This window comes from Ambystoma mexicanum, chromosome 10 (genome assembly GCF_040938575.1).
Source record: "Ambystoma mexicanum isolate Mex_15411 chromosome 10, UKY_AmexF1_1, whole genome shotgun sequence".
In the NCBI taxonomy this organism is placed as follows: domain Eukaryota; kingdom Metazoa; phylum Chordata; class Amphibia; order Caudata; family Ambystomatidae; genus Ambystoma; species Ambystoma mexicanum.
In genome coordinates this window covers 1,513,021,141-1,513,046,397 of record NC_090932.1, presented here as the reverse complement: position 1 = coordinate 1,513,046,397, position 25,257 = coordinate 1,513,021,141, and the positions used below count along the sequence as shown (strand labels likewise).

Genomic DNA, 25,257 nt, shown 5'->3' with positions numbered 1-25,257 from the left:
TAATGGAATGGAAGGCTACTATGAGGGGCAAGCAGGGCAAGGGAGGGAATTTAGGTCCTACCTACTAATAAAGGCCGGTAGTTGGCCCGAAACGCTCCCTCCCCAACTCTGGGGAGGGGCCTCCGATAAGGAAACGGAACGGTCAAGGGATGACTTCATTTCGGCACGCCGCTGCCAGGTCAGTTGGCCCTCCTGCAATGGAATACGAAGCAAGCAGGAGGAACGCCGGCAGGAAAGGCCGCGGCACAATTCATCACGCCACCGGTTGGTTCCGGAGGGCCAGCTTGTCTGTTGTGAACGGAATGAATGGGGGTAAAAAGAACATTGTGGAAGTATAACTGGAAATTTGTGCAGCTCAGGCGACCAGGTGCATGAGGGGGAACTCACTGCAGCCGGTGGCCCGCTGTGAGTCGTGGCTGAGACACCGGTCGCAGCGACAGGTCTCTTGCAGACAAGCCCAGCGGATGTTACCTGGTGTTCCCTTTAGAAAGTACTGGCGGATACCACAAGGGGAACTGCACAGCCATCAGTTTATTATGAAAGGCGCCCAGGAGTATTAGACTCAGGGGAGGCCCACGTTAATGGGGAGGGTTAGGGGGCTTGGAAGACCTTCCAACTCCAAAAGTGGGTGGGGGAAATGGGAAGTGCATCGTTGGAAACAAAAAATTGGAAAGCAACAATGAAGTCAGCAAGGGGGGGTGAATTGAAAGATTTCACTGTAAACGGGGCTCCGACAAGTAGGTTGGAAACTGAGGGGAAGGGGGGCCCTCGAGATTGGCAGCTCAAGCAGATCTAAAAGAAACATGGGGGAGGGGGTGTCTTGGAATGCGAGGGGTAGGGGCCAGGAGGAGCAGGGGGGATAGTTGGGGAGGACCCCTCTTTAGCGAAAGGCAGGGGAAGAGGATGGGGATAAGAAGGTTGCTGGGCTCTGGGGGGTAGTTAGCGCTGGATGGATGGGGGATCGCTAGAACAGGAGGGTGCGATGGGGGCCGGAGGGGATGGGATAACTAAGGCGGGGAGAGCTAGGGCAGATCGGGGTCTTGGCGGAAGGGGGGAGGGGGGCTCCCTGGCAGGACGGGCTAAAGGAAGACCTGTTGGGGGAGAGAAAATTAACAAAGAATAATAAGCCTACCCAGGGAAACGGGAAGAGGGAATCCAGGGGAAAGAGAGCCAAAAGGGGGAAAAGGAGACCGGAACGCATCCTTTAGAAGGAGCCTAAGCGGAAATGGAGAATGGAAAGAAAGTAACACATGGAATGAAAATTGCACTTAAATAGCGTTGGGGAAAGAAAATGAAAAGAAAAATTGCAAAATAAAGAAATGGCCAAAGGGTAGAGAGGGACTGCTGAGGAAGGGACTGGGCGCCTGCGTCGGGTCCCCCCAAGGACCCGAAGGGGCGGGGGAGGAAGTTGCTTGCTCTCAGCGCAGAATCCTGAGTTTAAAACGGAACACCTGTAAGCTAACTCCTGACTTTATGTATGTAATAAAGTTTGCTGTGGCAATTTTTTCTCCCACTCATCCAACTGGTCATGCCTCTCATTTGGTTTGGAAGGGGGTTGGGCTCCTTGGGAGGAGGGTAGCCGGGTAGGAGTGAGAGTCTGAATGAGAGCAGGGGGGGCATTGGGAGCAACGAGGGCTGCCACTGTGCCACCCCACTGAGGGTGTCGGCGCTAAGAACCCAGCACAGTCTGTCTCGCAACGTTTTCCCACACGTTCGTACTCGCTCAATGTCCTCCTACAGAGAGCCCAACTGTGCACAGTCTCAACCATGGGCACCCCACATGAACGCACGCAGCACAAACATCCCTCCCCACATATAGGCGAGCACACATCCTCCAATACACTCAATGGACACAAACTTAGCAGGTGCCACACAACATGCACACCTGCCGCCCCCTCAGTTTCTTCTTACGATATAATGAATAAAAACAACCCCTTGTTTCCTGCAGGTTAAATAAATGGGGCATCACCCTACATACATTGGAGGTCACGCGCATAGCTAAACAAGCAAAGTGGGGTCCCCCGCGTGCTCTGTGCGCACTGGAAGCATATACCGCCTGAGAATTGTAGGGAAGAGGCGGTCGCTTAGCAAAGGAGGGCCCCCTCCCACCAACGAACCAGACGGCAGCCCTCGGACCAATGCTGTGATCAGCACCCCAGCTGATCACTGGGAGGAATGTCCCCGGCTCGCATATAGTGAGTGCAGGGGATCGTACTGGGTACACAAGGACGTGCCTGGCTCCCTTCCAGAGGTTGCGACTCCATACAAGATTGCTCGTGTGACTCCAGAGGGGATGGAGGGGGGGACAACAGAGTGGAAAAAAGGAACAATAAAATATATATTTTTCTATTGGCTCCTCAGATTCTCCTGGCTAGGGAGTGGACTGGAGGGGTTTCTGTGCAACAGCACATCCACCTGCCTACTTTGTGCTTCTGAGTGTCGGCTCGCCAGTGGAGTGAGGACTTCACTCCGGTATTGGGCTGGATCAAGAGTGAAGGCATTTGTGTGGCATCCAGGTGGCAGATGAGGCAGGTCACCCCCAACTCTGGCTCCTGCTCAGCACCCAGACGACAGGGATCTCTGGCATCCCTGGTTGAATTTGATGTAGACGGGGACCCGTCCAGTTTGGGCCCACGATGGACCTTGTGGTTGGAGACTTAAAATGTACTTTGATGCCCAGGGGAGGTGAACTACCATGACATGAGGTTGACGCTTATATACTCTGCGCGGCCTGTGGTATACAAGTTGTTCAAAACACTGCACTCTGCTGACAATTCCTACAAAGCCGCCAAGAATGTGTTGAGTGAATACTTCACCCCAATGGTGAACTGTATTATGAACGGTTTGTTATGCGTTCCTCGAAGCAAAAGGAGGATGAATCCTTGGATGCATTTCACAGCCATCTCATTTGCCCGCTTCTTTTGCATGGTACAATGAAGAAGAAGTTGTCCGTCAACAGCTGATTCAGGGCTGTTCAAAGCAAGATGAGATGACAAATCTTGAGAGACGGGCATCACATTAGCCCAAATCCTTGACATAGGCCGGTCCCATGAACTGGCAGAGGTAAGGGCCTCAAAAATGGATGCAGCTCTCAAGCTAGAGGAGGCATGTGCAGTGGGCAAGCAGCAAGCGCGGAGACCCATCAAGAAGGCCACATAGCCTAAGAAAGAGAAAGGGCCTTCCTAACCTGCCATTCTGCCCGCAGTGAGGATACGATTTGCCACATTCTGCAGATGGTCCGGCCAAGGGACACACGTGCGGGAGGTGTGGCATCAAAAATCATTTTGCATGGGTGCGCCGTGCTCCTGTAGCGGCCATGTTTTTGCAAAGCCCGATGAGACTGCATACCTCTAATAGGAGACAATCCCCTAACGTGGTGCAGATCGAACCTGTGACGGACCAGGTTGAGGACAATGAGGAGGATGTGTTTTTCATCTAGAGTGCGAGAGAGTCCATCAAAACAAGAGACGCCAACCTGGGAGTGTGGGGAGTTTAAATGGGAGCGACATACCTGTGCTAGTGGACAAGGGGCCATCAGTAAATGAGATGGCCCACTCACAATATCTGCCCTTAGAGGGGCCCCCGGCTCTGAACAAGTCTAATGTATGCATCTTCAGATTTGGGGGTGAGCGGCCTCCTCTGCTAGAAGGGACATTCGTGGCTGAGGTGAAGCATTAAGGCAAGTCAACAAAGGCGACATTTTTAATTACCAAAATCAGTGGTGACATGCTGTTGAGTTGTCCTGCTGCGGAGGCCCTAGAGATCGTGAGTTTTGCTTTTGGGGTGTATCAAGAAGATGTCCAGATGCTGGTGAAGAAGTTTGCTAACATAATTGAGGCAATAGGCAAGCTGATGTGCGAGTCCATCCGTCTACATATTGACTAATCGGTTCAACCAGTCACCTTGAAACACTGTACGATTCCGTTCAACCTGAGAGACCTGGTGCAGAGAGAACTTGACAATTTGGTTAAACTGGACAAAACTGAACCGGTTGAGGGTCCCACACATTGAGTCTCGCCCATTGTGGTGGCTCGTAAACCGAAGCAGCCGTACTCTGTGCACATTAGTGTGGACAAGCGTCTTCCAAATAAAGCCATCAAGCGGGACAGGCATTTGACTCTACCATCGATGATATTGTTGCGGACCTGCCTGGGATGCCTTCTTTTCGAAGTTGGACTTGAGAGCAGGGTACCATCAGTTAGTCCTGCATCCAGAGTAGGTATATCACAACTTTTACCACACACCCAGGTATCTACCACTACAAGAGACTTAGCTTTGGGATCTCCACAGCGGCTAAGTTTTTTTAAAACACGGTGAGAGGAGTGCTGGCCAGTATCGCTGGCACTCGGATGTTCCTGTTTTTGCAAAGACAGAGAGTGAACACCTGGAGAGATTGGAGATGGTGTTAGAGTGCATTCGATCCCTGGGGCTCACGTTGCACAAGGATAAGTGTGAGTTTCTGCAAAAACGCCTCAAGTTCTTTGGGTTCATATTCCACCAAGGGGGTGTCTCTGCAGATCCAGCCAAGGTGAGGGATATTCGAGACACCAAAGCACCAATGAACGTGTCAGAAGTTCAAAGCTTCTTAGGCATAACATATTGCGGACGTTTCATTAGAGGCCTTGCCACCCTATCATAGCCGTTACGGATCTAAACGAAAACTGACACCTCATGGAAGTGGACCCCATTGGAACAGTCGTCGTTTGACAGAATCAAATTGTTTCTTACTGCTGATACCACAATGACATTTTTGGAGCGTGAGGCACTGGCCGTACTGTGGGGCCGCAGACATTTTCATTTGTTCATTTACGGGAGGCCTGTGACGGTGGCAACTGATCATAAGCCATTGATCCCCATCATGGCTGGGTCCTCGTCCAAAGCACCAGCTAGGATTCAAAAATGGATGTTGGCACTGCTGGAATATGATGCAAGCCTAATCTATCACCCAGGTAACAACAATGCTGCACACTACTTGTCAAGGTATAGCCCACCCAGTGAGTCAGCCTCGGAACAAGATGAAGCTGAAACAGAGGATTTTGTAAGTCTGCTCACTGAGGAGGCAACGCCCAACTCAATGACGGTGGAGGAGCTATGAGAGAGCTCAGAAAAATACAAGGACTTGAGATGGGTGCTGAAACAATTGGATAAAAGGCTGGACACTACCCGAAAGGCCTAGTTTTGGAAGGTCAAAGGTGAACTTCACTTTCACAGATGATGGACTAGTACTAGTGTTGAGGGGAGCGAAGATAATCGTTGCTTCCAGTTTGGTCTCCAGGGTAACTGAATTGGCCCACCACAGGCACCAGGGATGGGCAACGACTGAATCCTGTATGCGCATGAAAGTGTGGTTCCTGGGACTGGAGGAAAGGGTTTAGGTCTTTGTAAAAGGATGTCTCTGGTGCCAGGCGTCTGCCCCAGCGCAAAGGGAACCAAGAATAGAATCCATGCCTCGGACCTCCAAGCCCTGGGAGGTGGTGCATGTGGATTTTGGGTATGCAGGAAGAGACAGGCATTTTCTGGTCGCCATCGACCAGTGGTCAAGGTATCCGGAGGTCGAGTTTGTCTCATCAACCATGATGTCAGACGTATTGCCGGCGTTGGAAAACATTTTTGCATCACATGGCCTCCTGGAAAAGGTGTGCTCTAACAATGGGCAACTGTTCCAGAGTGAGAGTTTTACTGAGTTCATAGTTTTGCCGCGTTCATGCGGGAATGTGAAATACACCGTAGGCAGATAACACTGGGGTGACCAAGAGCAAACAGAGAAGCTAAGAGGTTCATGAGAATGTTGAACAAGCTGTTTAGGATTGCCCATGGCCAAGGATCATGCCTCAGGAGAGCACTATGTAAATTCCTGCATGAGTACCGCGCTACCCCGCATTGCTCAATGCGAATACCCCAGGCAGATGGGTTTTTCAATAGATGTCATTGGGGGATTATACCTGACCCAGAGTAAAGGATCCCAGGAGCGACAGATCAAGCAACGGCAGAAGATCGGAGGGCGAGGAATGAGCATGAGAATGTCCGAAGAGGTTTGAAGGACTATGACTTGAGGGACACAGTCCTGCTGAGGTGCCGATACCTCAAAGGAAAGCTGTCTCTACCACATGAGCCTCGACCACTGGAAGTCATAGATGTGAGAGTGTCAATGGTCACGGCTTCCAATGGCCAACAGACAGTGACCAGGAACTCTTGTTTCCTTAAGTGTGGGTGGAAGGTCCCATTCCAGCGGAGGCTCCACCACACCCTTTTGATGCAGAGAGGATGGACGACGATGATTTGGGACTTTCAGGGAGTGATGATGATGGACACCCCAACGTACCAAGGATGCCCGAGGAGATGGCAGATCCAAGCCCTGACTCGTCCAAAGGAAGAAGATTTCCTCAAAAGGGAGTCAAGGAGGCCACCCACCGGGTTGGTTGCAAGACATATATAGTGAATACATGATGAGGACCACTTTTATGTTAATGGGTCCTAATCAGGGGACAATTGTTTGGGCTGTTAAAAATTTTGGTGTGTTCTTTTCAAGTATATGGAAAAGTAGGAGTGTGGTGCGTTTCCTTTAAGCGGCCCGACGCTGGTGGCACTTCCATTGCGCACCGGAGGCCTATACTGCCTCAGAATACCACGGACACAAACCATGAACTGCACGTAGGGCACATGCTTCGAGAACAAGCTTCCCCTCCCTCCACATATCTATGAAGAGCATGTGTGCACACAATAAACCCTCACAGTACTATGCTAGGATGCTCACAGACATGCATCATTGTATTTCCGCAAGCACACATCGCTGCACACAGACCGACAAACTGTCCTTATTTTGGAAGAAGTCCAGTTTTTCAAGCCAAAATATTGATATGTTACAATTTATTTTGCAACTTTCTCGAGTGTAAATTTTACTTTACTTAATTCAGGTCAATAGGCAAAAAAAATAAATCTTCCCCCAAACGGCTCTTACTGACTCAAGTCCCAAAATGTCAGCAGTGCAGAAGGAAATGATAATGGTGCGTTGTGATAAAGTAAACCAACTAGAGGGTCTTTTCATGCCAGTGTGTGTGGGGGGATGGGTGAAAGCATCTTTTAGAACCCCTCCATTTATAAAAAATAAAGGGTGTGTTGTGGGAAAAGACATTCTTTTGAGCTTACCATTTACCAGATGTAACAGGGACACACAGAACCCTCTCAACCTGGGGTTATCAGGGCCAGGGTTAAAATCAAGATTTCATGAGTAACAGCTAAAACCAGCTCCTGGATATCTGGCATCGGCAAGCAAGCAGGAGCTAGCTACCTCTGGGGAGCCAGTACATAGCATGCTTCAACTCCAACTTCCACATGAGAAGAAAACGTTTGAGTTTTGTTCATCATATACAGTCCATTTTGCTTTAACTGTCTTCTAGATATTTTGAATGCTTCTTCATATGAATTTCCTAAAACACAAAGTTGATTTCACATTGTAATATTTGCATGACACCAAATTGACCTGCGGAACCCAACGTAGCTCCGGATAGCTGTTGGTGTCATGCTAACCAGGCTCTACTGCGCTGGAAGTAAGAGCTAAAAAGCTCCCATCAATTTTGTACCCTTCGTAAGCACGGGGGCGTTGAGAGGGACCCCAGTCCATGGCTGCGCAGAGTGCCTTTGTATATGCAGTGCTATTGGTACCACTCTCCCTGTCGCAATACCTATCTGAAAACACGAGATCCTGTGAATCCGTAAGCCCTGAAATCCCTGACAGACATTGTGGGTCAGAGGAACGAGTCAAAGTAGAAGAAGGCCACAAATACCAGTACCTGAATGCATCTGAGATTAACCGGGAAAGCAAGTACCGGAGCACCAGGAATGGCACCATGAGCAGAAACGAAATGGACTGGACTGGGATTTTCCCTCTTGGGGAGAAATGAGGCACCAAACACCTGACACTCCAACCCTAAACAGACTCCAGGGGAATAGTGGGGTAACAGAAAACGGACTCAGTGGGAATAGAAAGGGACCACAGGGGAGCAAGGGTGTACTAGAAATCCTCTGCAACTTTGATTAGAAAAAAGACTCACCAACACGTGAAGCGCATCACAGGGAAAACATGCAACCGTGGCACATGGCTGCTAGAACAAGAACAGAAATGGAAAAGGGCACAGTGCTAGAAGTGTTCTTAAAGTACCGGCCCCTACGGGGGTAGCTTTACTAGAGATTGTGAACAAATTGTGTTTCTTTCACACCACTTGTTGAGTCACAAATATATTGGTAACAATAGAATTCACAAATTTTAGTCAATGAGTCCAATGACTGATAATGCAGTGATCACGACGGAGGAGAAACTAACTTTAGAGGGGGGATTTAACCCATGACTTTGATCTTGTGTGAACCACAGCTGAATTAATATGGACACCAAGCAAGGATATGCCCCGATTTGAGAAAGGCACAGAAAGTAGCTGAAACACGTGTTATCATATAGGGCCAAGAAATAAAAAAATTCAGATCACTGCATAATCAGTCATTGGACTAATTGACTAAAATGTGTGAACTCTATGTTACCAATAACGTTGTGGCGCAACAAGTGGTGTGAAAGAAACACAATTTGTTCACTTTATTTTTAACGGAGTAGAGGAACTCTACGTCTCCGTGTGATTAACACACCATTGCGACACATCTTCTATTAGAATGAGACCTTGGTGGCGGAGGTAATCGGATATCGTCAAAAAGTTCCTTGTGAAAGTTTTTTCTTTACTAGACATTGGCCAAGGAGATCACGTGATGTAGAGGGCAAATGGGAGCTGGGAAGAATTCCAGAACAGGAAAGGCTGTGCAATAAAAAGCCAGAGGAGACAGAGTACAGTGAAAGGTGTTTGGTTGGAGGTAGAGAGAGATTGACTGGAGGAAGGATGGAACGGGAGTATAAAGAGAGAGTGAGAGAGAGAGAGAGCGAGAGAGAGAGAAAATAACAGGACGCAGAGAGACCAGTTAGAGGGTCGAGATAGGAGAAATAGGTCAGCAGGATCAGAAGGAGTGTGGAGAGAGTGAGAGACAGAGTAAGAAGTAGGTAGAGGGGTGTGAGATAAGAGAGGAGACAGATGAGTGAGGAGAAATTGTGGGGTCAATCATTGAAACGAAAGAAAGAGAACCAGGCAAACCCTTTTTGATCCCTTACTAGGTCCAGGAGGGAGAGAGCTAATTAAGGCCACAGACTTTATACTCCCTTTTAGGGATCCAGACAGCAGGGGCTACCTGGCAGTAGTTACGGAGATTGGGGAAACATTGAGAGAAATAAAGGATCCTAGACTAGGGCGGTGGAAGCCCACATGAAGGTTGAGGCAAGCTGCAGGGACAACGCCTAGTTTGGGAACCCCAATCGATTTTTCATATTGTTTTCTTTTCTAATAAATACTTGAAAATAAGTCATTGTCTTGAGGTTCTTTAAACAAAGTATTACAAAGGAATTTTCTTAGCACCAGCAATGTTTACTAAATCACACCAATGTTATTTGCTTTCACTCAAAACATAGGTACAATGCCCTCAAACTGGACCACCTCAGCTTGTGGATCACAGACCTAGACAAACAAGAATGCTGTCAAAACTCAGGTTACATTTTTACAAACAAGCTTACCTAGTATTCTTTCCAACTCTTCACATTTCTTCACTTCACCCACAAATTTTCTCTGAAAAGTGTTCACGTGTGGATTTAACTATGGAAGGAATCAAATTAAAGGGATTTATTTACTACTTAGTACACACAATACCACAAAGCTACAGTCTCACCAGAAAAGTGCTGGTCGAACGAAATACTGAATTGGAAACGTAACCAGAAGAATTATTTTGTCTTTCATTTGCTTGCCCACATAATCTACTCTCTCAGTTTCAAATAATCCCTGTCAAAACTAAAACCTCTTGAAACCTGGTGTGATCTGTGAGAACCCCGAGAGCGTCCTCACATCTACTCCCCTTGGATCGTCTACGCGTGTGGCCAGGGAAGGGCCATCACTTTTGGATCCCAACCCTGGGGGTAAACGAGCGAGGGAGGTGCACCTGGGTGGAGGGTCCTTGGGGAATTGGAAATGGGATGCACTTCGTTCAGAGCAGGTTTTCCACGTTCTTTTTACAGGAAAGAACCTCTATCCCAGAGGTGGTTATGGGATAATGTTCCCCATGTTCACTTGTCCACGTAAAAAACAGGAGATATTATCAACCCAGACGCACTGGAAGGAGGGGAAGAAGGATTGCGAAGGAGGTACCTTGGGACAAAACAAGGTATCCCCCTTATTGTCGTGACAACCAGCCTAACCCTCCCCAACCTTTATGGGTCATTATAAGGCAGTTCCCCTTTATTCCCCTCTTGGTGTACCTAACAGTACTGAGATGAAGAAGAAACAACTGACAGTAATAGACACCACTTATTCTCACCATGTTGGTACTGGGCAAAGAAGATGCATGTAGGTCAGGCATGTCCTTGTAATCAGAGCCAGGCAGCAATCATTAATGGAATACACCCGCAGCTCATTAAAGGGCCACAGGTGTATAAGAGGTGGAATGCAGAGGCAAACGAAAGAGGCAGGGGAATAGGAAGACACAGTGGAAGAAGTTGTGCGGAAGTCCTGCTGGTGGGACTATGCAGGACGGAGATCCCTTGGAAAGGGAAGGCAGGCAGTAGGTGTTGCCGTGGAGCGGTGGTGGAGCTGCGCACCTGAGCCGGCGTGTGCTGAACGAAGCGCCCGGTGAACAGGCTTTTCCACTTGAGAAGAAACAGCCAAGAGGCGCTGCCAGGTCCGAGTAAGTGTCGGGCCACTAGAACCACCCGAGCGCTCCAAGGGATTGTGAATAGAGTAGCAGCCCCCGAAAACAAGCAAAGTTACATTTATTGAATATTGAATTGAATGAAACAAGCAAAGGTACACTTACTGAATACCGAATTGAATGAAATAAGCAAACCTTAATAATAAGGCAAAGACTATTTATTTTGAACATTGAGTTACATGAAACAGTAAAACATTGAACATCAAATTGAATGCAAATAAACTTGCTAAATATTAAACAATGAACTGAAAGCAAATGGGAAACCACATTGAATGAAGGACTCAGAGTGCAAAGTTGGAGTCAAGGTTGAGACACCAATTTTATATTAAAGTTGTGGAGCTGCATTTGAGAAACCACTTGTTTGGCTGAATATTGAAGTACTGAAGGAGAACTGGAAGTTCCTGGTTGTGTGACCTGTAATGGGTGGACTGTGTTCAACAACTGCGCCAAGACCAGAGTACCCATATATGTCAACAAGGATGTTTGCTGTTGTGTAAAAAGGAAAACTACCATTGGTGCATACCAGATTTGGGAAAAGGAACCCTAAACTGTAAATCATTGTTGAAACACAGTCTAAAGAACAAAGCTGCAAGATACTTCTTTGTGTCACATTTTGATATTGAGCTTGGGGAAGGGTATCCTGACCTTTACAAAAGTGTGGAACATTATTCCAAAAGAAGGTGAATTGAACATTGTAATGAACTTGATATTTGGGGAAAAGAATCTAAAGAGTATGCGCATGCTGGAAATAGCCTAGAACTTTACTTTTGGAACACTGTTTAGTTTATGGTTGACATCCCTACACATTGTTTCGTTTTAGTTGTGAGGGCAAGCATAGGTTTTGGACACAGGCCTGTCAGTTAAACTTTCTGACACAGACTTTCCCTAGTTTCTTTAGGTAAGGAAATAACACTTTAGCATAGGACAAATTAGGCCTTACGCCATCCTGACATTTACTTTAATAGAAACCGTTTGTTATACATTCAATACGTTGTCTGTGTCTCCTTCCATGATGCCAACCTCACAGATCCCAAGAACATCTTAGTTGATAGTCAAGCTGGTTGTATAAAGGACAACTCATGACTGTGAAACAAAGTCTTAACCTCCATTTGTGTATTTTTATTTGAGTTTAATTAGTATGAAGCAATTCTGTAAATGTCATTTGGGGGCTAATATGGCATTGGATGGGGAGGTTGCAGGCTTTATTTGCTTGGATAGCTCCCACACTACCAGGGTGGAGTACCTATGAGTAGCAGGTCTTAAATAACCCCCTGAGTATTCCATGAAGAGCAGTGTCTTGAGTGACTTCCTGAACTGCAAGATTGTTGGAGCAGTCCCGATTGCAACCAGGATGGTGTTCCAGTAGGATGGCCGTAACAAAAGAACGCCCATTTCCTAGTTATCCGTATGCGTTGCAATTTAGTTGCATATCAGTTTAGTCAGAAAACTGCATGTATTTTTCACTTGCAGAAAGAGAAATACACGCAGGTCAAGGGGGGTGTCTTGGGTCTGCCCTTTATGGACCTATGCATTTCCTTCAACTGAATCGATTTTTTAGGTCTATGTTACGGGATTGCCTGAAGACGTTGTGGGGATGTTGCATTGGCGAGTATGATTATACAGATTTAGAGTCCAGGATTCAGCTAGATTTGGCAAAGGGGCGAAACCACAGAATATTTGAAGGGCACCTGTAAAATATGGGGCTAGTTCAACAGATGTCCCCAAGAACAAGAGTCGGTTGTTCCAGTTACTATTATACGCAGACAAAGCTGCCTTATTCGCCTGGTCTTTCATTGCTTTATAATTATTGGTTGAATATGGCAACAAAGAAACCTATATCAAACATCAATCAGTCATAATATAGGTGTGAATATCGACGGAAGAGCCATACCAGAAGTCAGAAACTTAGACTATCAAGGTATAATATTTGATTTGGATTCTTCCTAAACACATCACAGAGTGAAGACTCTTACAAGCAATGTTCAATGCAATAGAGCCTTATTACACCCATATAGGAGATTCAAGTTATTAAACGCCCTGAATGCCCTCACTGTCCAAAGAGGAAAAACTCTAGGAACAGTGAAATATTGTAATGGGATCTGGGGCCTCAAGAACATAAAATAACAAGGAAAGGAAGAAACAACATTTTTTTAAAGTATGGTTGGTGTTCCATAATAGAACTGGGCAATCCCCTTTTTGGATGTCGTTCCTGCAAATTCTCTATTAAAACTCTGGACTGTGATTCGGGTGAACCCCGCTGCACATCTTACACTCCATTCTACCTTCTGGTCCGACAGACATTGCTGGCCACACCTTGGATGCCTTCATCTCCACAGACATCCCTCTCTCTGTCGCTCTCACTACCTCACTCTATTGGACTGAACACTGTCTCTCACTTGAAGCTTCCTTCTCCTCTAGCATTGTTGGCACAGCCTGCACTTCCTCCCACCTTTAAGGTCACCCGAACCATGAAAAAAGTGTCAGTGGCTGCCTTTGCCTCAATATACTCTCCTCCTCCTACTCTTGCGGCCGACTCCGACCCAGACACAGCCCTCTCCAACTTTCACCTTTCCATCTCCAACATTTATTACATCCTTGCCCCGGGCATGAGGGTCCAACGGAAGCCTGCTAAAAAGTGCAACTCTTGGTACAACTCTGACTTGGCCGACCTTAAATGCAAATGCAGGGTAGCCGAACTGAAATGGGGATCCTCAGCCGCACCCTCTGACAAGCTGGCCTGCCGCCTTCTGCAAAGGCAATATAGACTCTGCATCCGGTCCAAGAAAGAGAGTTCATATCCAAGCCTGCATCTCCGTGGCATCCAACAACACGGTTGAACTTTTCAAAAACCTATTGCAGCCTCATCCTCTATTGCACCCACCCATGCTCTTTGCGGTGCCCTGGCTGCACACTTCACCGCCAAAAAACAGCACATCCTGTCCTCTCTCTCCTCCGCATCCACTCATGCACCATCATCTCTTGGGCCCCCCGCCTCTGGTGCCCCTACCACTCCCCCTCTTCTCTCCTCCCTCTTTCCCTGTCACAACTGAGGAGGTTTCTAGACAAGTCTGGTCTATGGAAAGCTCTTCCAAACAGGTGGACCCATGCCCCTCCAAAACCACCAAGGACAACATTGACTCTAGCTCCAGCCTCGTCAGACCTCTGCAACCGCTCCTTCGCCACTGGAGTTTTCGCCACTTCCCTCAAGCATTCTCTTGTGCACCCTCTGCTCAAAAAACCCTCTGCTGACCCTTCTATTCCGGCAAACTATTGCCCAATCTCTATCACTCCTTTCCTGTGAAAACTCTTGGGTCAGTATCTCTCAGCTTACCCTCGACACAAAATCCGTTGGTTGTCTCCATGACCATCAGTCTGGCTTTAGAGCATCCAGAGGCACAGAAACCGCTCTTCTGAACACCCGTGAAGACCTGCTCTCAAACCTTGACTCTAACTCTCCTTCTGTTTCATTCTTCTTCACCTCTCCTCTGCTTGCGATACAGTAAACCACAACATCCTGATCTCCCGTCTCCAAGATACCCTGGCCATCACAGATCAGGCCCTGGCATGGCTAGCGTCCTTTCTCTCGGACCGTCCTTCCCAGGTGGAACTTGGGTCCTTTCTCTCCGCTATCACTCTCTCTACTTGTGGTGTTTCCCAGGGATCTGATCTATCCCCCTAGTTTTTCAATGTCTACTTGGCCCCTCTGACCCACAAGATCTCTACCTTCACCTCCAACTTTCGGTGTTATGCGGATGGCACACAGCTCTCTTTCAGGCTACCCTCGGCCTCTTCCTCCTCATCGCTCATTCCTGAACGTCTGTCAGCAATTCAGTCCTGGTGTGATGCTAATGATCTCGGTCTTAATGTCAGTAAAACAGAGATAGTCCTCATTCCCACTTTCACTCCAACGGACTTCCCTTGGTCCTGGGCCCTCACCCACTAGTGAGGCAAAAAATCTGGGGGTCATCTTCGACTCTACTCTCTCCTTCTCCTCGCACATCTCTGACACCTCCCAAAAGTTCCACTACCAGCTGCATCTCCTCTGAGGTATACAAACCCTCTCACTGACCCTGGTTCTCTCCAGATCGGACTACTGCAACAGCCTCTTCATCAATCTTCCTATTTGTACTCTCCAACCTCATCAACTTACCCAGTACAGAACCGAAAGACTTATCCTTGGAAACAAGTCCAGGGACTGCATCTCTGCAGCGCTGATATCCCTCCATTGGCTGCAAGGATCAAGTTCAAGTCCCTCTGGATAGTCCACAAGGCTTTCTGGGGCTGGGGCCTGCACTATCTACAATGCTCTCTTCCTAAATACTCTCCTTCTAGAGCCCTCCGCTCGGCCTCCAACTTCCTGCGGGTTAGCCGCTTTTGCAAACAGAGATTTGGGGGTAGATCCTTATCTGCAGGAGCCTCCCTCTGGGACAGCCTCCATTTCCTACCTCCCTTCCTTCCTTCCTCCCTCCTTCCCTCCCTCCCTTCCCTCCCTCCCTTCCCTCCCTCTCTGCCCCTCCCCCATCTTGCTCAGCTTTGCTGACTGGTCACCCAGTGCACCCTCCAGAGCCTCACAGGTCCCAGGCTCCCCCTGCCAGTCCTGCACTTGCCTCCAGGCCTTTTCACTCTGCTTGGCACTACTGCACTTGGATTACGTTTCATGAGAGGGGCAACCTCCCTGCACTTAACCCAGGCCCCTGTTGGACTGGGTGCACTTGTCCTCCTCCCTCGCACTTCTTGTCTGTGCACTTGCACGACCTTGAATGTACTAGGCCCATCAAGATCATTTGTCCTGTCCTCCCTCGGTCAAAAGGATTCTCTCCCTCACACTTGTCCATACAGCAAACTCAACAAGGTAACATATGGCATCTCAGATACAACAAAAATAAGAGTTATATTCAAGACTTGGTAACTGTTCCTCCTTGTAACTTGGGTGAGTTCCACGTCCCTAGATTCAATCAGGATTTCAATGAACAGTCCAAAAGAAAAAGGGAAATCCTGTCTTGCAACAAAAAAGTTCCTCTGACTGCAGTAAGTCTCTCGCTTGGACTTGACCAACAGTTCAAAATGTTCAGAAAGTCGGCACATGAGTAAGATGGCAGCATAGTGTTCACACTCCCACGACCCAGAGCTATCACCGGCTGACTCAGTACTCCTGATTGGCACCCGGTGCACATTTTTGCAGAATTTCCATGCAACATACCGACGGGGAGCAGATATCCCCGACTGTGACTTTTGTATTGGTCTCCCTGACCCTCGGTGGTGCAGGACTGCAGAGGAAATGGCGGCGAAGGCGTGCTGAACCCCGTGAATCGGCTTCTCCAGCCCAGTTGGAGCCGCCGGGCTGTACCAGCAACAGGCACGTAGCCCCATGCGCCTTGCTTTGGGTCGCAAGGTGTGGACGGGGATCATTGCTGTGGTCTTCTACCGCGAGTGCCCTGTGGCTCTTTTTTGAACGACCCAATACTGGGGTGAATTGGTGGACCGGCAAGTCGGAAGCCTTGTGTGCTATTATGCGATGTGAGCCGCGTGTCCTGGAAGTGCGCTCCTGCTCGTGCTTTATTTGTTTGGATTACACCCAAGTGCTCGCTGTGCTTGCTGCCGGCTATGTGGGGCGCTGGAATGAAGAGGGGAGCATAAGGGCTGCTGCCTGGGGCCCTCCACATCCACAAGCAAGGCAGACTGTGCACTTGACCCTGGAAGCTGCAGTTACCATTTAGAGTGCTGCTCCTCTCCCTTCCTCCTTTGATTCTCTTTGGACTGGACTGGAATATCTGGTAGCCAGACTGTTGCCTGCTCCACTGCTCTTTTATGGAATTACTGGGAACTGCTTTTATCCATCTCCATCATATACTGGGTTGTCCAGAATTCTCTAGCCTGCCGACTCCTATACGCTTTGCACTCTATGCTGATGAAGTGTAACTGCATTGGAATGCGAGATGCCCTTGTCCGCACCTATCTGCCTGCGCTGGGTGCTGTGTGCCTTCAACTGCCTTATGGTGGCCCTGTGATTGTTGTGGTAGAGTGGGGGACCTCGCCCACTGGTGCTCCAGATTGTCCTGAACTAACAGCCTGTGCACGGGGGTGCTGTGCCCTGCTGTAACACTGCTGGCCTCCTGCCTCTCTCTGCCTTCCCTTAGTGTCTGTGTGGTCAGCTCTTCCCTGGCGGATTGTCACTTCTTGGTGCTGCTGGAAGTGTGTAGTTGTGCCCATCCATTACAGGCGTTGCTGCAACATGCTTGAGATTGCAATGACTAAGGGAGCTGAAGGGAAGCAGAGCTCCATTAAAATGTTTGCCAAAGCTACACCCCTCCGGGGACGATGTGCTGGGCAAGTGAAACTTCTGGTCCGTCTGAACCGACCGAGTTACAACGTATGATGGCCTGTATGCAAGAGGATTTTTCTGCTGTCCACAACAAGCTCGATGACATCACTGGCAAAATCAGATCCATCAAGGTAAAGCTGGAAAAGACTGAACTGCGGCTCACAGAGGCAGAGAATAGTGTAGGAGTAGTAGAAGACCAAGTCTGTGTGATGTGGAGACATGTAAGGGGAACCAGGAAGGGGGGTCGCAAGACGGAGTTACCTTAAAACAGCTGGGTACCCAAACACCACATACCAATGGAGGGACGGTGCTGGACATGGAGGGGCCATTGTACACAGTAGGAAGAGCCGTCACGGCATACAGAAACAGAACTGCCACAACAAACCACTCTTACCTTGCGGAGACGCCAGTGCAGACGGCTGTACTCGCATCCCGTCACAAGGGCGAGATGCTGTGGATGGGCGGCGTAGCCAGAGCGGCGAGTGCATCTCGTCTCCTAGGCGGGACCTTATTGAGAGGGGGCGCTGTCGGCGCCGCGAGTCTGTCTCCACGAACGGAGTGGGACGCCGCACTGAAGTGAGGAGACCCGGGACCAGGAATCCCCCTTATGGGGTACTGCAACAAAGTCAATGAGATCCTGGCGTGACAGGCTTTGGACACGCCACACCAAACTACCAGGGACAATTAGGAGTATGGGTAGGGATGGCAGCCTTTAAAGGAGGAGGGACATGGCAAGGGCAACCAATGGAAGGCCTGCCAGACCGAGCCAGATCTGATTGGTGGGGAAGTGAGTCAGGCAAGGGAAACAAAAGCCTGCAAACTCACCCGCTCTGTGGTTCTCATTACAGAATGTCAGAAAGACGCAAGGAGAAGGAATGAATGGTGGGCCTATTAGGACACCAAGGAATAGCAGAAAGCTAAGAAAAACAACTTTCTACTTCACAAGAAGGGAACCCTGACAGTGAAGGAACAGTCAAGGATTTATAAGGACATTTCTTTTGTTGACTTTCTTTGAAGAATAAATTATAATTTCTGCAGCATCCCTGGGCTCCTGAGTTGTAATTCCACAGTCTGTCAACTAAAGTCTGATGTAGCTATGTGGCTGTCCAGCAGTAGAGAAAAACAAAACAGTTTCTGGCTGTGAAGAAAAGACTTTGAAAACTAAGCATGAAGTATGCAATGCTTATCCTGGTAAACTCTACATAGAAAGCGGCAGCAATAACACCAGCTCAAGCACAAGATTGGATGGATAGCATGCAGATCCTGGAATCCGCAGATCATTGACTTTGAACCAAGACATGAGTCGGAAGGAGCACAGAAGTCTCATAGGGTGATCCTAGAATAATAAGGGAAGTATTACAAACAATGGTGGCCATACGCAAACATTCAGCCGGGGTTTAAGGCCCCAGGGGCACATCAATGCCACCGTATTTGGTGGACTCACGAAGCAGGAGCACTGCAGTACAGTCACAGAAGCCTAGTAGAGGGAACGCAACTAGCAGACCCGTCTACTACCCCTGACCTATTTCTGACCTGTTTCTTATCAGGATAATGAATAGTGCCTGCCCATCGGGCACCAGGAGCCGAGTCTATTGACTAGGTCTCGTGGAGCGGAAGCGGGGAAGTCTTAGCGTGCGCAACATGGCTGGAAAGTTTCAGTTCAAGTGTGTTTTCTTGTTTGTTGGGTAGCTGGGATGTTACTTAAGGGGGAGGGAGGGAAGTCTGGTATAAGAGCATGTAGCCTACACACCATCCCTGCCACAGTCCGAGGCAGGTTAGTGGCCCCGCCGGAGCCCAGGGAATATAATAGGTGATGGTGGGAGACATCAAATTTATGACATGGAACATTCAGGGTCTGAATAATTATGTTAAGCGACAGAGGGTGATCATGTATCTAAGGAGACAAAGTGTGGATAACGTTATTAAAGGAGAGACACCTGAACGAGCACAAACAAGGGAAGCTGGCAAAGCGTGGGGTGATGATGGGTACCAGATATTTTTTTTAAATTCCTTTATTGAAATTGTTTTAGTTGAAAATTCAACTTTTTCAATTGGTTACATCTATGGTTACATATGTTATCTCATATCAAATATGTTTAAAACAGACATCTCCATTATTAAAAACAAGAATAATACATTATACATTTAAAACAGTGTGACCAATCTTAAAAACACAGTTATATTAATTAGATACAAAATTCAAAATACATAGATTAGACAAATTGTTCATTTCTATGAGAAATTGTAAGTGCATCGTTTTTTTTCTCCCAAATTCAGTTCATTGAGATAGTGAACAGTGGCTATAATTAGTGAATCCTTTGACGTATTGAATATCTCATTCCATAATTGTTCTTTAGTCAACAACACTCTCTTTTTAAAAAACTTATAAAAATGTTTTATCCTTAATTCAAGCAGAGAAGGACATTCCGAAATTAGATGGAAGGTGGATTCTTCATTCTTAGATATTTTGCAAAATCTACAAGTTGCGTTTAATGTTAGATCTTTAGAATATTGTACAAGTTTGATATTAGTTGGAAGTAAATTTAGCCTAAAGCGTAAAAAAATATCTGCATATGATCTATCTGGGAATGTAAGGATATATTTCCAAATATCATTCAATGCTTTCTCAATAAAAGGACCTGCTTTAAAGGCTGAATAGTGGAGACATTTTTCTCTTGTGTTAATCCAGTCGTGTCTAAGCAGCTTAAGTTTCGCTTTATCTGGAAATTCGAGCAGTTCTTTGAGAGAAATGTCTGCTTCTGAAAGAGACTTTTTGCACTGTTGTAGCCAAGAAGATATTGAAGTATTGTTTACAGATTGCATCATGTCTTTTACAGCCGGAAATGCATTTTTAGAACAATCTGTGACAAGAGGTGCCTTTCGGTATAAAGCTATCATGGCCCAGGAAACAACCACAGATGGAGAGGACAAGCCTAGTTCATAGCGAATTATGACTATTGGGCAGTTAAGGGAGACCAGCAGTATTGCTTTCCAATATAGTCCCCTAGATAGTCCCAATTTACTTGCTTAGTCATGATTTTAGTCTGACTGCCATATTTGATTATGGGAACAGCTTTCTGTGAATAAAACATATGAGCAGGAATCAGTGAAAACAGACCATACTTCCTTTGCAGGGCTTTTGCTTGAATTGATATAAGTTCCATCCTATTAATAAGTTCTTCTTTGTATGGTTTATCCGCTACATCTGAGTTGATGTTAACTCCAAGATATTTGAACCGATTTATTTTTTCAAGAGGATATTTCGTGATAAACCAGTTAAATTTAGTATTTGTTTTTTTGCTGAGTGATGGAAAATTAAAATGTTCGTTTTTTTGATGTTGATTTCTAGTTTGTTTACTTCAGCATATTGTGATAATGCAGCTAATTTCCTCTGAAGACCTATTGGGGTTTTGTCAAAAAGAAACATACCATCTGCATATAACAAATAAGGGATGGTCAGGGATCCTAGGCAGGGTGAAAAAGACTGCACCTTGATCAATTCCTTAAAAAAAAAAAAATCAGAAATATAAAAGTTAAAAAGAATTGAAGCAAATGGACAGCCCTGTTTCAGCCCAGTGTTTGTTCTTATTGTGTTTGACAGAAAGCCGGCGGTTGTAAGTTTCATTTTTATGCTTGTGTTAGAGTAAAAAAATAAGATCAGATTAAAAACGTAAGGAGGGCAGTAAACATTTAAAAGTTTTTCCATAACAAGGAACGAGAAATGGAGTCAAACGCTTGTTTAAAATCCACTAAAGCAAGACATTGTTTGTTTCTTATGAATAGCTTGTGATTTGAGTGGAGAGATGATAAATACATTTAAAGAAGCACCAATGCCTGGAACAAAACCAGATTGATAAGGGTCCATTAGATCCTGTTTGTGGAGCCATTTTGTAAAATCTCTAACCACTAGTCTTGCAAAGATTTTTCCCAGCACATCCAAAAGAGCTATTGGGCAGTAATTCATAGGGCGAAGTCTGTCGCCTGCTTTAAAAAAAAAAAAAAAAGAAATCGGAATTATAATTGCTTCCTGCCATGATGGAGGAAATTTATCTTGGCTTAGAACGTTTTAAAAAATGAAGTGTAAAACATCAGCCCAGGTTTCCGGGTTTTCTTTTAAAATTGCATTGGTTATCATATCAGGACCAGGAGCCCGCAAGTTATTTAGTTTCTTGATTATTATGATTATATCAAGATTATCAAACTCTAGGCCTTTGGTTTCAGAACTGACTGGTTTCTTGAGAATGAGTTCTTCTGTAAATTTAAGTAATTTAAGTAGAAGTTTCTCATAGTGTTTTGTCCATGTCGTCTGATCAATGCTATTTAATAACGTGGATTTTTGGGCGGTTGGTTCTGTTAATTACTTTCCATATTTCTCCTACTTTTTTAGACAGGAGTGCTTTTAGCATTGTTTCAGCATTATTTTGTTTGTGTCGCTGTTATTTGCTTAATTTGATTTCTGTATTTGTTTTTATTTTTTGCTTTAGAGTCTGGTTATTGTGTGAAGGTAGTGATCTTATGTCACGCCGTAATTTTTATCTAAGCTTGGCTATATCAGGGTTCCATTTGTATTTGTGAACAAAACTTGGTTTGTTATATTGTGTAGTCGATTGAATAATGCTTTGGATTAAATCATTATAGTGAGTTTTTTCAACTGCCTCTTGGTCTACATGCATAAATTGTTGTAAATAATTAATGCGAAAAGGAGTCCACTGAATGCGAGTCCTCGCATTGTTTATTTGGATTGAGCCTTTATAATATTCCAAATTTTGTTTGGTGTGGGGTCTCCAAGATAGTTCAACTAAATGATGATCGCTAGCTGTGGTTGGAATAATTTGACAGTTGGCTATTGATTTAATTGAATTATTAGAGATAAAAACATAGTCTAGTGTAGACTGAGAATTTCCTCTAGTCGAAGTTGGTCTTGGAGGTACATCATTAGGGAAGGTACCATTTATCATTGCGAAATTTCTAGTTTCCATTAGCGATAACCAGTTTGCTGATCTCAAATTGATTGAGTGATCAGAACGGTGTATTAACTTCATATTGAAACCCCCAGCAATTATTGTGTTGGCAATATCGGTCTTTAAAAGAATCTGATCAAGCATTGACTCAGTGTTATCAGCAAATTTGGAGGAGGTCACAGAGGCCGGGTTCATGTATATATTTATAATTACAGTCTTCGGAAAGAAGGGGTGGTCTTTATTAGCGGTCGCGATTAAGACTGGCTGGATCCCAGAATCTGGGATCTTCCACAAGGTAATGGATAGTTGTGCGTCAATTCTTACTGCTACAAGAAGACCAGCTGGTGGTCTGCCCTTAGCTGGTTTAGAGGCACTAATTGATAATAGTTGATGGTCAGGCCAAACCGGAGTAGTGGTCATCCACGCCTCTTGTAATATGACTATGTCATATTTATTAAGTAAAAACGATTTGGACTTGAGTAAGTGCGAGAAGCCACAAGTGTTCCAGGAGATCAGGTTGCACTGATGTTGGGGCACATTGGGTGGCTAGAAGTTCTCATTTTCAAAGCGTCTGGCACTAGATACCCACGCCCATTTAGATTTTTGAGGTGGGGTAGATTTTGTGGGGTTTGTGTTACAATTGCTAGACGATGGATTAGGGAGAGTCTGGGCCAGACATTGATTTTTAGATCCAGGCATTTGATGCTGGTCAGGATTAGGGATCGGAGCAGGTATAGGTTCAATAGGAGACCCTTTTGAAACAGTAACTGTCTTTGGTCCCATACATAGTTTTTGACTATTAGAGAGGGTATTTTGATTTCAACAATATCTTGATGGGCTGGAATAGGGGAAGAAACACCATCGATGTCCGCTGATTTGATGCGTTTCAGCTGCTGGATGGCATGAAATATTGTTAATATTGTCGCCCTGTTCGGGAAGGGATCGGAGTAAATTCTATCAATCATAGTGAGCTTCAAGGTTTCGTTTGATAGTACTTTGGGTAACCACTCATCCTCGTGTTTGGCTTCTTTGTCAGGACAGTAGTAATAGGAATATCCCCAACTGGTGATAGATTGGGAGAATCTTCAGCATTTGGGAGAATCTTCAGCATTTAGGTTATCTGAAGAAGGTAGAGGGTTACATTTGTTATTCTCTTTAGTACCTTGAGCTTTTGGCAGAGAATCTTTGGAAAAAGGAGCTCTCTTCGCCAGTTTTTGTCTCTTTTGCTCCAAAGTCGTAAACAGATTTGAGTCATGATCTAATATAATGCAAAATGTTGGGTTTCGGGATGGTGGTCGTGATCTGTCTTGGTGCAAACTTTGATAGACAGTTTCCAAAACAGAGATGTCATTATTCGAATAGACTGATAAATTCATAAGATAATCATTGGGCAGATCATTATTTAGTATTTCAGCATCACTAGTCGTGGTACAGGCTCTAAACATGGTGTTATAGAATCAGAATCCTTACCTTTAAGTGACGGCACACCTGACAAGGGGAGTCCAAGACCCGGGATGAGAGGTTTCAGGGGTACAGCATTCGCATCTGCCATGGAAGGCGCAGCGGAAGAAAGTTCTTGCTGAGGAGGTAGAGTAATGTTGGCTACAAACGTTTTGGTTTTTGATGCAGATGATTTGGTTTTTTTGTGACAATTTGGTTGTTTTTTTTGCTTGTGTATTTTCAGCTGGAGGGTCCAATACAGTATTTGAAAGTTGACAGGTTTTCGTCTTTTGCGTTTTCGTCTCTTATTTTGAGAAGGATGATTAAAGATCTCATATAATGGATTTTTTGTTTCTGTAGGAGGTATAGAATTTGATTCAGATTCGGCACACATTTCTTCCTCGAGTACAGGTGATATCTCGAGGGGACTAGAGACTGATTGGAATTTGATTCTCATTTTCAGGGTCAGGACCCTCAGGTGTGACGTCACTCGCAGCAGGAGGGAATACAACATTTGCATTCATATCCGCTTTCAGCAATACTGGAAGGGTTTGTGCAAGCCAGTCAATTTTGGTAATTCTATTAATTAGTGTTAAATCCTGGGAACTAGCACGAGAGTCAAGTATTTCAAAAAGTTTAGTCAATGTAAATATCAAGGTATTTATGGCTGTGAGGGATGATTCTATTGCTGAATTAGGAAGTGAGGGAAAGCCAAAGGAGGGACGAGGGGTAGGTTTGGCAAATGATGGAACTTCAGAGTTATCAGACATCGCAGTGTCCGGAGAGGATATGATGTCATTTGGACAGTCTGTTGGAAACAGTTCTGGGGAAGTGGAAAGCCTGGATTCAGCGAGTTCATTAACTGTGACCTTCTTGGCTGATTGAAAGGGGGGCATGCAAATCACTTTGGTCAGATTTGCGTTGATTGAGCGAGTGGAGAGAGAGGGAGGGAGAAGAGTAGAATTTATTTTATCATCATTTTTTTTCCATTTTTTTTTCTTTTGTTCTCCCCCTACTGAATCCACATTATGGAAAGCATTGTTTAGAGACCCGTTCGTTTCATTAAGGGCCTCTGAATCCAAGGCTGAATGTGGCAATGATCTTAGCTCATGGATAGAATTAAAGTGTGTCTCGGGAATGAAGCAGGGAGTGTGAAAGGCACGTTCATCAAGGGAGGAGGGTTGGTTGTCATAACATTCTTGCATAGTTTTGTCAGACAGACAAGTTACAGGAGTTTTCTCTCCAAGATTTTGCAGGTGGATGATATGATATGATATGATATGGTATTTGTAACGCGCCTATACACAAGTGTTTCAAGGCGCGACGAGGCAGGGAGGGAGGGAAACAAGGGGAAGACAGACAAACGATCCTACTAGGCCAGGTGTCATTCAGATCGCGCAAGCGCAGAGGTAAGGGGAAAAGGAGGAAGTGCAGGGGGAGGAGGTGGGGGGGGAAGTGCATTACAAGGTAAGTAGCGTAAAAAATAATAAATAATAAATAAAAAGGGCCAGCTGGTGGCAAGTGCGAGGTAAGTGCAGAGCAAGTGCTGGGAAGGGGGCTGTAGGGATACAGTGACAGTCCCACAGTGCAGGGGGAGCCAGGGAGGCAGTGCAAGTGGAGAGTGGCTGGGCCCTGGACAGAGGTTGCTGAGAGTGGCCCAGATGCAGGTTTAGTGCTGAATTCAGTGGGGAGTTAAGCAGGATTAGCAGGGGAGAGGGAGAGAGAAGGCAGAGGTTTGCTTCTGAGGTC

The 25,257-nt window shown here is 46.0% G+C and overlaps 1 protein-coding gene across 1 annotated transcript in view; it reads right to left on the bottom strand.

Annotated features, from left to right (window-relative positions):
• The window catches only part of ATP6V0A2 (ATPase H+ transporting V0 subunit a2), a 721,136-nt gene that overhangs the window by 668,310 nt on the left and 27,569 nt on the right, over positions 1-25,257 (bottom strand). The window contains exon 2 of the mRNA XM_069619692.1: positions 9,602-9,680. Coding sequence (XP_069475793.1) covers positions 9,602-9,680 — 79 coding nt within the window. The remainder of the gene's footprint in view (positions 1-9,601; positions 9,681-25,257) is intronic.